General features: G+C 46.2%; 1 protein-coding gene across 2 annotated transcripts in view; it reads right to left on the bottom strand.

The window, feature by feature from the left end:
• The window catches only part of LOC119861220 (protein eva-1 homolog C-like), a 57,826-nt gene that overhangs the window by 14,522 nt on the left and 26,616 nt on the right, over positions 1–16,688 (bottom strand). The window contains exons 3-7 of one of the 2 annotated variants that reach the window (XM_038416037.2): positions 10,289–10,412; positions 9,471–9,623; positions 8,271–8,414; positions 7,177–7,248; positions 4,535–4,624 (exon numbers count right to left, since the gene is read on the bottom strand). In XM_038416037.2, the coding sequence (XP_038271965.1) occupies positions 4,535–4,624; positions 7,177–7,248; positions 8,271–8,414; positions 9,471–9,623; positions 10,289–10,412 (583 nt within the window). The remainder of the gene's footprint in view (positions 1–4,534; positions 4,625–7,176; positions 7,249–8,270; positions 8,415–9,470; positions 9,624–10,288; positions 10,413–16,688) is intronic. The other variant, XM_038416038.2, reaches the window with a different exon arrangement.

Genomic DNA, 16,688 nt, shown 5'->3' with positions numbered 1-16,688 from the left:
GCCTCTAGCTTTCATCCAGATCATACCACTCGATCCATTGTCTACAGCCAAGCGCTACGATATAACCGCATTTGCTCCAACCCCTCAGACAGAGACAAACACCTACAAGATCTCTATCATGCATTCCTACAACTACAGTACCCACCTGCTGAAGTGAAGAAACAGATTGACAGAGCCAGAAGAGTACCCAGAAGTCACCTACTACAGGACAGGCCCAACAAAGAAAACAACAGAACGCCACTAGCCATCACCTTCAGCCCCCAACTAAAACCCCTCCAACGCATCATCAAGGATCTACAACCTATCCTGAAGGACGAGCCATCGCTCTCTCAGATCTTGGGAGATAGACCAGTCCTTGCTTACAGACAGCCCCCCAATCTGAAGCAAATACTCACCAGCAACCACACACCACACAACAGAACCACTAACCCAGGAACCTATCCTTGCAACAAAGCCCGTTGCCAACTCTGTCCACATATCTATTCAGGGGATACCATCATAGGGCCTAATCACATCAGCCACACTATCAGAGGCTCCTTCACCTGCGCATCTACCAATGTGATATATGCCATCATGTGCCAGCAATGCCCCTCTGCCATGTACATTGGCCAAACTGGACAGTCTCTACGTAAAAGAATGAATGGACACAAATCAGACGTCAAGAATTATAACATTCAAAAACCAGTTGGAGAACACTTCAATCTCTCTGGTCACTCGATCACAGACCTAAGAGTGGCTATACTTCAACAAAAAAGCTTCAAAAACAGACTCCAACGAGAGACTGCTGAATTGGAATTAATTTGCAAACTGGATACAATTAACTTAGGCTTGAATAGAGACTGGGAATGGATGAGTCATTACACAAAGTAAAACTATTTCCCCATGGTATTTCTCCCTCCCACCCCACCCCCCACTGTTCCTCTGATATTCTTGTTAACTGCTGGAATTAGCCTACCTGCTTGTCACCATGAAAGGTTTTCCTCCTTCCCCCCCCTGCTGTTGGTGATGGCTTATCTTAAGTGATCACTCTCCTTACAGTGTGTATGATAAACCCATTGTTTCATGTTCTCTGTGTGTGTGTATATAAATCTCTACTCTGTTTTTTCCACCAAATGCATCCGATGAAGTGAGCTGTAGCTCACGAAAGCTTATGCTCTAATAAATTTGTTAGTCTCTAAGGTGCCACAAGTACTCCTTTTCTTTTTGAGAATACAGACTAACACGGCTGCTACTCTGAAACCTGTGATTATGCAAGGCACTGAATTTAGCCGTATAGAGTGGAAATCTGTCAACTTCATGAAAAAACTCGCACAGATACAGACAGACATCATCTTCCTCTCCAAATGCAAACAGATGGACATCATACCGAAAGGACTGAAGGTAAAAAATCCATTACAATCTACATACCACACAGACTATGCTGACAGCTTGTGCCACACACTCTCAAGGAAACTGCGGAACCACCTGATCAACATCCTCTACAGCAAACAGGGAAAGATTAAGAATGAGCTCTCAAAACTGGATACTCTCATAAAGAACCAACCTTCCACACAAACTTCCTCGTGGCTGGACTTTACAAAAACTAGACAAGCCATTTACAAAACACACTTTGATTCTCTACAAAAGAAAAAGGACACTAAGCTATCTAAACTACTATATGCCACAAGGGGCCACAACAATGGTTCCCGTAACCCACCCAGCAATATTGTTAATTTATCCAACTATACTCTTAGCCCAGCGGAAGAATCTGTCCTATCTCGGGGCCTCTCCTTTTGCCCCTCCACCCCCACGAACATGATACAGTTCTGTGGTGACCTAGAATCCTATTTTCGACGTCTCAGACTCAAGGAATATTTCCAACACACCTCTGACCAACATATTAACCCACAGAGACCTTCCTGCCAACACTACAAAAGAAGGATTCTAGGTGGACTCCTCCTGAAGGTCGAAACAGCAGCCTGGATTTCTACATAGACTGCTTCCGCCGACGTGCACGAGCTGAAATTGTGGAAAAGCAGCATCGCTTACCCCATAACCTCAGCCATGCAGAACACAGTGCCATCCACAGCCTCAGAAACAACTCTGACATCATAATCAAAAAGGCTGACAAAGGAGGTGCTGTCGTCATCATGAATAGGTCAGAGTATGAACAAGAGGCTACTAGGCAGCTCTCCAACACCACTTTCTACAAGCCATTACCCTCTGATCCCAGTGAGAGTTACCAAAAGAAACTACAGCATTTGCTCAAGAAACTCCCTGAAAAAGCACAAGAACAAATCCGCACAGACACACCCCTGGAGCCAGGACCTGGGGTATTCTATCTGCTACCCAAGATCCATAAACCTGGAAATCCTGGACGCCCCATCATCTCAGGCATTGGCACCCTGACAGCAGGATTGTCTGGCTATGTAGACTCCCTCCTCAGGCCCTTCGTTACCAGCACTCCCAGCTATCTTCGAGACACCACCGATTTCCTGAGGAAACTACAGTCCATTGGTGATCTTCCTAAAAACACCATCCTAGCCACTATGGATGTAGAAGCCCTCTACACCAATATTCCACACAAAGATGGACTACAAGCCGTCAGGAACAGTATCCCCGATACTGTCACGGCTAACCTGGTGGCAGAACTTTGTGACTTTGTCCTGACCCATAACTATTTCACATTTGGTGACAATGTATACCTTCAAATCAGCGGCACTGCGATGGGTACCCGCATGGCCCCACAGTATGCCAACATTTTTATGGCTGACTTAGAACAACGCTTCCTCAGCTCTCGTTCCCTAATGCCCCTACTCTACTTGCGCTACATTGATGACATCTTCATCATCTGGACCCATGGAAAAGAAGCTCTTGAGGAATTCCACCATGATTTCAACAATTTCCATCCCACCATCAACCTCAGCCTGGACCAGTCCACACAAGAGATCCACTTCCTGGACACTACGGTGCTAATAAGCGATGGTCACATAAACACCACCCTATATCGGAAACCTACTGACCGCTATTCCTACCTACATGCCTCTAGCTTTCATCCAGATCATACCACTCGATCCATTGTCTACAGCCAAGCGCTACGATATAACCGCATTTGCTCCAACCCCTCAGACAGAGACAAACACCTACAAGATCTCTATCATGCATTCCTACAACTACAGTACCCACCTGCTGAAGTGAAGAAACAGATTGACAGAGCCAGAAGAGTACCCAGAAGTCACCTACTACAGGACAGGCCCAACAAAGAAAACAACAGAACGCCACTAGCCATCACCTTCAGCCCCCAACTAAAACCCCTCCAACGCATCATCAAGGATCTACAACCTATCCTGAAGGACGAGCCATCGCTCTCTCAGATCTTGGGAGATAGACCAGTCCTTGCTTACAGACAGCCCCCCAATCTGAAGCAAATACTCACCAGCAACCACACACCACACAACAGAACCACTAACCCAGGAACCTATCCTTGCAACAAAGCCCGTTGCCAACTCTGTCCACATATCTATTCAGGGGATACCATCATAGGGCCTAATCACATCAGCCACACTATCAGAGGCTCCTTCACCTGCGCATCTACCAATGTGATATATGCCATCATGTGCCAGCAATGCCCCTCTGCCATGTACATTGGCCAAACTGGACAGTCTCTACGTAAAAGAATGAATGGACACAAATCAGACGTCAAGAATTATAACATTCAAAAACCAGTTGGAGAACACTTCAATCTCTCTGGTCACTCGATCACAGACCTAAGAGTGGCTATACTTCAACAAAAAAGCTTCAAAAACAGACTCCAACGAGAGACTGCTGAATTGGAATTAATTTGCAAACTGGATACAATTAACTTAGGCTTGAATAGAGACTGGGAATGGATGAGTCATTACACAAAGTAAAACTATTTCCCCATGGTATTTCTCCCTCCCACCCCACCCCCCACTGTTCCTCTGATATTCTTGTTAACTGCTGGAATTAGCCTACCTGCTTGTCACCATGAAAGGTTTTCCTCCTTCCCCCCCCTGCTGTTGGTGATGGCTTATCTTAAGTGATCACTCTCCTTACAGTGTGTATGATAAACCCATTGTTTCATGTTCTCTGTGTGTGTGTATATAAATCTCTACTCTGTTTTTTCCACCAAATGCATCCGATGAAGTGAGCTGTAGCTCACGAAAGCTTATGCTCTAATAAATTTGTTAGTCTCTAAGGTGCCACAAGTACTCCTTTTCTTTTATAGACTTAGTACTGTTTCCTTGCCCGAGGGAGAGAGAGTTTAACCCGGGGGTTATTCAGTCCTTGAGTCTCCATGACATTGCTCCACCCCTGCAGCTGCATTTTGGATGTGGCTTCAATGGCCAGCCTACATCAGAGGGGCACTGATGGGCATAAAGGGAGCGCACAGTGCTGCAGGCTCTTCGCCAAGTGCCCCCTAACATGTCCATGTCTCCTTGCACACTAAAGCAAGAGAGACAGAGTGGAATGTGACTCTCTGCCCACACCCTCTCCACAGAGCATTGTGCACACGCTCAGAGAATTCACGTACCCCAGAGGTGGGCAAACATTTCCAGAGAGCTAGTAAAAATCATCAGATCTTCATGGAGCCTGGACAACCTCGGCCCACGGTACCAGCCACCTGCAGTGAACAAGGGGACATGGTCTTACTGGCTAGGGTACAGGGACGAGGCGCTTCTCAACGCCTTCATCCACTTTGTGGACTTGAACCTTCACCTATCACCACACATCTGCCAACTTTCACTCCCACCCTTCCCTACTCGGCTCTGCTCCTCCCAGGCACTTGGCACATCCCTCTTCCATGATCCTTGCCATCCCATCCCTAAGTTCTTCCTGTCCACTCTCAGTGCCTTCCGTTGTCTGCATTCCCACTCTTTGCTCCCCCACTACTGTCTCTCTCTCCTCCATGCCATGTTCCAAACCTTCTGCTCTAGCTCCTCCTAGTCTTCCTTTGCTCCTAGCCACTTCTCTCCCCCTTGGATCTGTTCTTCCCTTAACTCTTCCATAGTCCGCTCCCCTTTGCTATGTACTGTGGTACCCCTCCTCTGTGGGCCTCAGTGCTTCTCCTATCTGTCACTCTGCTCACTTCTCCTGGCTGGTCTGTGTCTATCTGTCATCTCCCCTCCAGAGATCCCCATGTTATTGCCAAACCATTTGGCCACATTCTCTAGATCTCACTCCGGGTTTTGCAACCTTGGTTTTGCTCATGAAAAAATGTTACAAAGCTAAGTGTGTGTGGAGGCAGTGCGGGGGGAAGAGTTCTCTTCCCACTTTTTGTTAGCCTTCCACCTACTGTCTTTTCTCTAATTCATCTGCCATTGCATGAACTCCCAGTGCAACCTGACTGCCACTGCTACCGTGCAGGGTGCCACAAATCCACCAAAGAGACAGGCCTCACAGAGCAACTCCACTTCTCTTTTGCGACTGGCAAAATGTATCCTGCAGTATTGGGCTGGGATCCTAGTCCACGCCCAGATAACTATGGGGACTGAAACCTGCCCATAGTCAAAAAGAAGGTGGAGTCCCCAGGAAGAGCTGGGGTCCATTGAGAGAGTGTGATACCGAGGAGAGAACAAACCCGGTGTGACGGTGCTCCCCATAAGGCTTTATGGAAATATGCTTATGAATGTGTATATATGACATAACTGAAATATATTTTATGCTACACATGCCATGTAACATATCAAGAAGCATTTAACGAACAATGGATGTTGGAAGGCTCCAATCCACATAAGAAGTTTTCCTGGAGACATTCAAGATACCATGTGGGCTGCCTGTAAAAATACTAAGTCATGAATGGACATGTGATTTGCCCAGGTGACTCTAAAATTCCATCTTGGAGCTGGACTTTGCTTAGGAGAAAGCAGGGGGTGTCCACTCACAAGAGAAAGTCTATTTAAACCCCGGGGAAACCCCTCCATTTTGTATTGAGCTGGCTAAAGAGAGAGCCTCTCCACCCCCAAGGATACCTGAAAGAAACTGGAACAAAGGACAGTAAAGGGTGTGAGTGATTGCTGGACCCAGACTAGAAGGAGCCTAGTCTGTAAAAGGAAGCTTACTGGGTGAGGATTTTATCTGTATTTAGTTTTACTACTGTACTAGACTTAGACTAGTGTGTTTTATTTTATTTTGCTGGGTAATTCACTTTGTTCTGTTTGTTACTATTTGGAACCTACTTTCTCTATTTAATAAAATCACTTTTTACTTATTAATTAATCCAGGGTATGTATTAATACCTTTGGGAGGGGGGCAAACAGCTGTGCATCTCTCTCTCAGACTTATAGAGAGCAAACAATTTATGAGTTTACCCTGTATAAAGGTTATACAGGGTAAAAAGGATTTATTTGGGGTTTGGACCCCATTGGGAGTTGGGCAGCTGAGTGTTAAAGACAGGCACACTTTTGTAAGCTGCTCTCAGTTAAGCTTGCAGTTTGTAGAACGTGGTTCAGACCTGGGTCTGTGTTTGTGGCCAGCAAGCGTGTCTGACACAGCCAGGCAGGGTTCTGGAGTCCCAAGCTGGCAAGAAAGGCAGAGGCAGAAGTAGTCTTGGCACATCAGGTGGCAGCCCCAAGGGGGTTTCTGTGATCCAATCCGTCACACCCGGTGAACGAATTCCCAGTGGAGAGGGGCCACTACAGAGCAGAGCTGGGGTCTAGTAAGAGCATTGATGGAGCAGCATTAAGAAATAAAAGACTGAATGAGCCATCCTCGTGAACAGCACTGCACTGAACTGTCTGCATAACCAGGCTGGGGAGCTCAAAGTAATTTCCCACACACAGGACACACAGAAGCTGTGTGCCTATATAAAGGAATACAGCCCTCCTTCTGTCAGCACATCTAGGATAGGCACATGAACTGGATCTCTGTGACCCCTGTGACCATCAGCCTGGTCCATGGACGGGAAAGGCCCTGATTTAGATTTCTGCTTCCCTTTCTCTGGGCTCGGACTGCATTCCTCATGGAGGGTAGAAGTGCCTGGCTCAGGGACTTCCCCCTTCACTGAGATGCCAGCTTTTGGGCAAACTTTCTAGCGCACAGCCTGTGTGAGAGGAGCCAGCCTGGCACATCACATACATGCGGTCCCCAGCCAGCCAGGAAACCTCAACCTGACATTCAAACAAGAGCTTTTCTTAGCCCACACAGCACAGCCCCAGAGGAACAGCAAGTGTTTACCATGTGTGTAGTCGGAGAGCGAGAAGGGGTCTGGGGAATCCTGGCCCACCTCCTCGAGCAGCTGCCTTGGCACTGTAATGAGAAAGGAGACTGCACTGAAAGGGCAGCTCATGTAGAACCCCTGGGATGGGGGTAGCAGCCAGGCCTGGAGAGGAGACATGAGGGCTGCATAGGTACCTCAGGTGAGGGGTGGATGGACAGAGCAGGACCAACCGCCACTGCCAGAAATGTACATACAAAATATTTCCCTATGTCAAAGCAGTGGGCAAGGAGACAGCACAGGTGCCAGACTCAGTCTGACCAGGGGAATTCTGTGGGTCAAGGAGGGAGGGGCCAGGTTGGGTAAATAATGTCTTTGGCCTTGACCACCAAAGACATGAGTTCAGTGAGTCACTTGTCATCCTCCTCTATAGTGGGCAGAGAGCAGACCCCGGGCTGAAATAGCAGGGGGGCTACTGACAGGACGGAGGCACGTTGGTAGAGTTGTACAAAGGTCCCAGGGGGTGCTGCAGGTCAGGAGGCTGGCATGTGGTACAGCCATGGGGGGAGAGGCAGCTTGCACAGAACCTGCCCATGCCCTGGCTAGATTGATATTAATCTTGCTTTCATGGGCCTTTAGATCCTTACAGTTTGCTACTTACAAAGAAAGACAAAAATATTTCCTCTAATGGGGAGCTTTGAGGATTCACTTTCTTTCTGTATGTGTGCACCCTGAAGCTTCCCATCTCCCCGCTCCCCACCCGCAGGCACATGGTTAAAGATCCATGTCCCAAGAGGAGAAGACAGAGCAACAGCTGCTCAGCATCTGACCTGTTTCTCGGGGCTCAGCTTTGTGGCCGTTTCTATAGTTCTCAGCCTGCTGCTGACAGAATGCACAAGCATCTCCCAAGGCAGGAGACATGGCACCACTCTCATCTAAATTGATCCTGCCCAGCAGCCTCAACAGCTACGCTAGTGGCTTGCTAGGCCAGCGGGTGCCCTTAGTCCTCAAGACACCCCTGCTCTCCGGGATCTGTGTTGTACATCGTAAAGCACTTGCTGGAGTCCTTCCAGCCCCTCCCCTGTGCAGTGTCAGTGTGACTGGGGACTCTTACCACATGTATAGGAGACCCTCAGCTGTTTCTTCATGCCAGGGAAGCAGGGGTCACCAAAGGTGGCCTTGTTAGCCAAGATGGTACAGTTCTCCTTCCTGTGACACTTCCGAGAAACTCTCCTCAAAGCATCAGGAGCTAAGCACTCTGGAAATATAGACCAAGTGGTCATGAGGCTGTGGCACCTGCATTCCCAGTAGCAGGCAAAAAAGCTTAGAAATTGCTTCGGAAACCAGGTAGCCCAAAGCTAGACTTGGTCTGTAATATCCCATTCAAATGCACCACGTAGGAGTATGCACGAATGAGCCCATAGTGGTGACCTTGTCAGAAGCGCATGCCTCCCTGCCCACTGAGCAGGGAGTTAGCTGTGAAGGAAGGGTGCATGTATTGTGTCCATGTGGCTGATTATATGCATACACCCTCAGCCCATATGGCAGCGAGCTGGCTGAGAGACTGTGTATCCCAGCGTCCGTGCAGCAGTGAGCTGGCTGCGTGTGAGTGCAGTGCTGTGCCTGGGTGACAGTCACCTATCCCCAGCAATAGGCTGGGAACATGCATGTCTTGATGCCCACACAGCAGTGATGCAGCTGTGCCCAATATAACATCTCTGCCAGTGTAATGACTTATTAAGAACATAAGAGCGGCCACACTGGGTCAGACCAATGGTCCATCGAGCCCAGTGTCCTGTCTTCCAACAGTGGACAATGCCACGTGCTTCAAAGGGAGTGAACTGAACAGGGCAGTTAGTGAGTGATCCATTCTTTGTCCATGCCCAGCTTCTGTCAATCAGAGGCTAGGGATACCCAGAACATGGGGTTGCATCCCTGACCATCTTGGCTAATAGCCATTGATGGACCTATCCTCCAGGAACTTATCTAGTTGTTTTTTTAACCCAATAACACTTTTGGCCTCCACAACACCCCCTGGCAATGAGTTCCAGAGTCTTCAATGTGAAAGGTTTCAGAGTAGCAGCCGTGTTAGTCTGTATTCGCAAAAAGAAAAGGAGTACTTATGGCACCTTAGAGACTAACAAATTTATTTGAGCATAAGCTTTCGTGAGCTACACGATGAAGTGAGCTGTAGCTCATGAAAGCTTATGCTTAAATAAATTTGTTAGTGTCTAAGGTGACACAAGTACTCATTTTCTTCTTTCAATGTGAAAGGGGCCCAGCCAGATTTCTAGTTCACACCTTCCCAACATACCTACATTGGGTCCAGTCCTGTTCGCAGAGTCACACTCTGGTTTGCCCCTCATGGATCTGCCATAGCTTGCAGAGTAAATTGCTAGGATGGATTTAGCTCTGCACTGCAGCCTCAGCTTATCATTCTCACATACGGTCTTAATGCGGTGATTAGCTGGGAAACAACAACATTACACAGTATTCTGTTGCAGCATTAACAGCTATTAACCTTTACCATTCCAAAAGTCAGAAAGCAAATTTTATGCAGTCCTCTCTGAAGTGGCAGCTCTGAGCTCCTCCCATTTGGCCTAAAAGCATCCCTTCCCAATCAATATATAAAACACCTAACAAGAAGAAACCAAGAGACTGAGCAATTCCCTTTGCTGTTCTCTCTGCAACCAGCTGGTGAATGTACTAGCTATTTGTTAGCATTTGCTTAAACGATTTGGCAGTTATTTTTCATCCTATGGGATTTTTGCAAACTGTTTGCTTTGACTATTTATCTGTGTCTAAATCACATGGCATAGTTTAGGCTCCTTAATGGAGACCATTGTCTTCCTGTGTGATTTCACAGCACATTGTCCAATAGGGCCTGTTCTGGACTTGGAATGCTACTGCAAGACAAGCAAAAAAATTATAATCTCCTTCTGTCTCCAGGAGTAGGATGATCTGTCCAGGACACAGGTGGAGTTAATTGACAATGGCTCGACAAAGACAATGAATCCCCTTTTTGCCTCTGGTACACTTATAGTGCTGATTGCACTAATAGTCTATGGAAAAACCAGAGAGGATGCTAAGCAACACCCTCCTTTGCACTTTAAAGCCATTTGCAGAACTCACCTGGTCTGCACTTGTATGAAACTATCAGGTACTTGTGTGTCCCGGGACACGGGTCTGGCCCAAACACTGGGCTATGCACAGAGAACTGGCACCAGCGCTGGTCCTGGCACTCATCCAGAAGTTTCTGTGGAGGGGCGGGGGCAGATGGGGTGACAGACATGAATTTGACATTAGAAATCCTGAGGCCACATTGGCATACCCTAGAATACCTCTATAATAAGAGAGCCAGGCAAAGTGCACATAGCCCGGGTGACAGGGACCTGCTGCTGCTACGCCCAAGCTCTATGTTGCTAGCAAAGCATCAGACTGCAACAACTACGCAAGTGCTGCCTTCTATAGCTGACCGTTTCGTCCATAAGAACCTTTCAAACCATTTTAAAAACTGCCAAGCCAGCAATCTCCTCTTGACAAGACAGTACCCAGTGGAGCAGACTGGATGATCACAATGGCTTTGGAATCTCTTACAATGAAATAACACTTTAGTTCAATTGCTCCCACTGACTCCCCTCCTTTTTCAGGCTGTTTAATATATTGTCCTGGTGGCTGCCACATTTGAAAGAGGCCACCCTGACTTCCCTCTGTCTTCACTTCATCTCAGGACGTATAGCCACATCTCTCTGGGAATGACACAAATAACTGAGCAGAGCAGCCGGGGTTGCTGAAGGTGACGTGCTGTGGCCAGTGAACCTGTGTATTGTGAGTTTGAGCCCAGCCCTTGATGACTTTCAGAGAATGTGTCTTGTACACATTGCTTTCACCTGTCTAGGAACAAATACCATGGGCTGTACTTTCAGGGAAGGGAACTCTTCTTTAAACCATGGTTTGAGGACTTCAATAGCTCAAACATAGGTGAGAGGTTTATTTCAGGAGTGGGCGGGTGAGATTCTGTGGCCTGCATTGTGCAGGAGGTCAGACTAGATGATCATAATGGTCCCTTCTGACCTTAATATCTATGAATCTATGAATGATGTTTACAGCCTTCCCATATTTATATCATGAGCTCTCCTCCTTAGTTTAGCTCTTTGAACCTTTCCTCAAATCCCCTTCCACTTCTCTCCCCCCTCCTTCTTGGGCTTGACTATGATTTGTGCTGCTCAGGGTTGGCCATACTGCCCTGTGATGAGCAGTGTGACCACAGGCCTTTGCATAAAGCTAAACTAAAGGAGACATGCATAACACCCAACACACACAGTGGTAAAGAGTGATCCGATCCTGATTGACAAGGTCAATTCTAAGAAATCTTGCAGGCCCAGTCTGGTGTTAGGGCCATCTACTGAGCATAGAGCTCTTCTCCCCAACACTGCTGCTCCCTGCTAAATTCTGAGCCTCTCATTGATCCAGGAAGGACCGGCCCAATCCCATTCTGGGCCAGCCACTCTCACAGCAGGAAGAAGATGTAAAGAGACAGGAAACTATTTTTAATGTACTTAACTCCAGGTGGCCTCCCTACCTGCTCTCTTACTGGGCCTCTCCCTCCATGGTGGGTCTATTCTCCCGCTGATCCTTATCTAAGGATATTCTTCCTCTTCATGCCACCACGTGACAGTATGGCTTTGGCCAAGGGGTAGGAGCAGACAGTTGCAACCGCTATCTGTAAAGTGGGCTAGATCTGCTATCACTCCTAGATCTCTTTTAGGATTACTGCTTAGGACTCTTTTAGGACTGCTATGGGGACCCACATGGCCCCACAGTATGCCAACATTTTTATGGCTGACTTAGAACAATGCTTCCTCAGCTCTCATCCCCTTACACCCCTACTGTACTTGCTCCACATTGATGACATCTTCATCAACTGGACCCATGGGAAGGAGACCCTTGAGGAATTCCACCAAGATTTCAACAATTTCCACACTCAATTAGAGACCTATAAGTCGCAATTCTTCAACAAAAAATCTTCAAAAACAGACTCCAGTGAGAAACTGCAGAATTGGAATTAATTTGCAAACTGGACACCATCAGATTAGGCCTGAATAAAGACTGGGAATGGTTGGGTCATTACAAAACCTAAACCTAATTTCCCCAATACTAATTTCTCCCTACTGTTATTCACACCTTCTTGTCAACTGAAATGGTTTCAGAGTAGCAGCCATGTTAGTCTGTATCCGCAAAAGAACAGGAGTACTTGTGGCACCTTGGAGACTAACAAGTTTATTAGAGCATAAGCTTTTGTGGGCGACAGCCCACTTCATTGGATGCATAGAATTGAACATATAGTAAGAATATATATATATAGACATACAGAGAAGGTGGATGTTGCCATACAAACTGTAAGAGGCTAATTAATTAAGATGAGCTATTATCAGCAGGAGAAAAAAACTTTTGTAGTCATAATGAAGATGGGCCATTTAGACAGTTAACAAGAAGGTGTGAGGATATTTAACATAGGGAAATAGATTCAATATGTGTAATGACCCAGCACTTCCAGTCTCTATTAAAACCCAAGTTAATGGTATCTAGTTTGCATATTAATTCAAGCTCAGCAGTTTCTCATTGGAGTCTGTTTTTGAAGCTTTTCTGTTGCAAAATCGTCACCCTTAAATCTTTTACTGAGTGACCAGAGAGGTTGAAGTGTTCTCCTACCAGTTTTTTAATGTTATGATTCCTGATGTCAGATTTGTGTTCATTTATTCTTTTGCATAGAGACTGTCCAGTTTGGCCAATGTACATGGCAGAGGGGCATTGCTGGCACATGATGGCATATATCACATTGGTAGATGTGCAGGTGAACAAGCCCCTGATGGCGTGGCTAATGTGATTATGTCCTATGATGGTGTCACTTGAATAAATATGTGGATAGAGTTGGCATAAGGCTTTGTTGCAAAGATAGGTTCCTGGGTTAGTGTTTTTGTTGTGTGGTGTGTGGTTGCTGGAGAGTATTTGCTTCAGGTTGGGGGGCTGTCTATAAGTGAGGACTGGTCTGTCTCCCAAGATCTGTGAAAGTGAGGGATCATTTTTCAGGATAGGTTGTAAATCTCTGATGATGCACTAGAGAGGTTTTAGTTGGCAGCTGAAGGTGACAGCTAGTGGCATTCTGTTATTTTCTTTGTTGGGCCTGTCCTGTAGTAGGTAACTTCTGGGTACTCTTCTGGCTCTGTCAATCTGTTTTTTTACAGGTTTCAGAGTAGCAGCCGTGTTAGTCTGTATTCGCAAAAAGAAAAGGAGTACTTGTGGCACCTTAGAGACTAACAAATTTATTAGAGCATAAGCTTTCGTGAGCTACAGCTCACTTCATCGGATGCATTTGGTGGAAAAAACAGAGGAGAGATTTATATACATACACACAGAGAACATGAAACAATGGGTTTATCATACACACTGTAAGGAGAGTGATCACTTAAGATAAGCCATCACCAACAGCAGGGGGGGGAAGGAGGAAAACCTTTCATGGTGACAAGCAGGTAGGCTAATTCCAGCAGTTAACAAGAATATCAGAGGAACAGTGGGGGGTGGGGTGGGAGGGAGAAATACCATGGGGAAATAGTTTTACTTTGTGTAATGACTCATCCATTCCCAGTCTCTATTCAAGCCTAAGTTAATTGTATCCAGTTTGCAAATTAATTCCAATTCAGCACTCTCTCGTTGGAGTCTGTTTTTGAAGCTTTTTTGTTGAAGTATAGCCACTCTTAGGTCTGTGATCGAGTGACCAGAGAGATTGAAGTGTTCTCCAACTGGTTTTTGAATGTTATAATTCTTGACGTCTGACTTGTGTCCATTCATTCTTTTACGTAGAGACTGTCCAGTTTGGCCAATGTACATGGCAGAGGGGCATTGCTGGCACATGATGGCATATATCACATTGGTAGATGCGCAGGTGAACGAGCCTCTGATAGTGTGGCTGATGTGATTAGGCCTCTTGTTCATACTCCGACCTATCAGCCTTTTTGATTATGATGTCAGAGTTGTTTCTGAGGCTGTGGATGGCACTGTGTTCTGCATGGCTGAGGTTATGGGGTAAGCAATGCTGCTTTTCCACAATTTCAGCTCGTGCACGTCGGCGGAAGCAGTCTATGTAGAAATCCAGGCTGCTGTTTTGACCTTCAGGAGGAGTCCACCCAGAATCCTTCTTTTTGTAGTGTTGGCAGGAAGGTCTCTGTGGGTTAATATGTTGGTCAGAGGTGTGTTGGAAATATTCCTTGAGTCTGAGACGTCGAAAATAGGATTCTAGGTCAACACAGAACTGTATCATGTTCGTGGGGGTGGAGGGGCAAAAGGAGAGGCCCCGAGATAGGACAGATTCTTCTGCTGGGCTAAGAGTATAGTTGGATAGATTAACAATATTGCTGGGTGGGTTACGGGAACCATTGTTGTGGCCCCTTGTGGCATATAGAAGTTTAGATAGCTTAGTGTCCTTTTTCTTTTGTAGAGAATCAAAGTGTGTTTTGTAAATGGCTTGTCTAGTTTTTGTAAAGTCCAGCCACGAGGAAGTTTGTGTGGAAGGTTGGTTCTTTATGAGAGTATCCAGTTTTGAGAGCTCATTCTTAATCTTTCCCTGTTTGCTGTAGAGGATGTTGATCAGGTGGTTCCGCAGTTTCCTTGAGAGTGTGTGGCACAAGCTGTCAGCATAGTCTGTGTGGTATGTAGATTGTAATGGATTTTTTACCTTCAGTCCTTTCGGTATGATGTCCATCTGTTTGCATTTGGAGAGGAAGATGATGTCTGTCTGTATCTGTGCGAGTTTTTTCATGAAGTTGACAGATTTCCACTCTATACAGCTAAATTCAGTGCCTTGCATAATCACAGGTTTCAGAGTAGCAGCCGTGTTAGTCTGTATTCGCAAAAAGAAAAGGAGTACTTGTGGCACCTTAGAGACTAACAAATTTATTAGAGCATAAGCTTTCGTGAGCTACAGCTCACTTCATCGGATGCATTTGGTGGAAAAAACAGAGGAGAGATTTATATACACACACACAGAGAACATGAAACAATGGGTTTATCATACACACTGTAAGGAGAGTGATCACTTAAGATAAGCCATCACCAACAGCAGGGGGGGGAAGGAGGAAAACCTTTCATGGTGACAAGCAGGTAGGCTAATTCCAGCAGTTAACAAGAATATCAGAGGAACAGTGGGGGGTGGGGTGGGAGGGAGAAATACCATGGGGAAATAGTTTTACTTTGTGTAATGACTCATCCATTCCCAGTCTCTATTCAAGCCTAAAAGAAAAGGAGTACTTGTGGCACCTTAGAGACTAACAAATTTATTAGAGCATAAGCTTTCGTGAGCTACAGCTCACTTCATCGGATGCATCCGATGAAGTGAGCTGTAGCTCACGAAAGCTTATGCTTTAATAAATTTGTTAGTCTCTAAGGTGCCACAAGTACTCCTTTTCTTTTTGCGAATACAGACTAACACGGCTGCTACTCTGAAACCTATTCAAGCCTAAGTTAATTGTATCCAGTTTGCAAATTAATTCCAATTCAGCAGTCTCTCGTTGGAGTCTGTTTTTGAAGCTTTTTTGTTGAAGTATAGCCACTCTTAGGTCTGTGATCGAGTGACCAGAGAGATTGAAGTGTTCTCCAACTGGTTTTTGAATGTTATAATTCTTGACGTCTGACTTGTGTCCATTCATTCTTTTACGTAGAGACTGTCCAGTTTGGCCAATGTACATGGCAGAGGGGCATTGCTGGCACATGATGGCATATATCACATTGGTAGATGCGCAGGTGAACGAGCCTCTGATAGTGTGGCTGATGTGATTAGGCCCTATGATGGTGTCCCCGAATAGATATGTGGACACAGTTGGCAACGGGCTTTGTTGCAAGGATAGGTTCCTGGGTTAGTGGTTCTGTTGTGTGGTGTGTGGTTGCTGGTGAGTATTTGCTTCAGATTGGGGGGCTGTCTGTAAGCAAGGACTGGTCTGTCTCCCAAGATCTGAGAGAGCGATGGCTCGTCCTTCAGGATAGGTTGTAGATCCTTGATGATGCGTTGGAGAGGTTTTAGTTGGGGGCTGAAGGTGATGGCTAGTGGCGTTCTGTTGTTTTCTTTGTTGGGCCTGTCCTGTAGTAGGTGACTTCTGGGTACTCTTCTGGCTCTGTCAATCTGTTTCTTCACTTCAGCAGGTGGGTATTGTAGTTGTAGGAATGCATGATAGAGATCTTGTAGGTGTTTGTCTCTGTCTGAGGGGTTGGAGCAAATGCGGTTATATCGTAGCGCTTGGCTGTAGACAATGGATCGAGTGGTATGATCTGGATGAAAGCTAGAGGCATGTAGGTAGGAATAGCGGTCATCATGAATACGTCAGAGTATGAACAAGAGGCTACTAGGCAGCTCTCCAACACCACTTTCTACAAGCCATTACCCTCTGATCCCACTGAGAGTTACCAAAAGAAACTACAGCATTTGCTCAAGAAACTCCCTGAAAAAGCACAAGAACAAATCCGCACAGACACACCCCTGGAG

This window comes from Dermochelys coriacea, chromosome 9, assembly GCF_009764565.3.
Source record: "Dermochelys coriacea isolate rDerCor1 chromosome 9, rDerCor1.pri.v4, whole genome shotgun sequence".
Lineage (NCBI taxonomy): Eukaryota > Metazoa > Chordata > Testudines > Dermochelyidae > Dermochelys > Dermochelys coriacea.
This window is presented reverse-complemented; position numbering and strand designations above follow the sequence as displayed.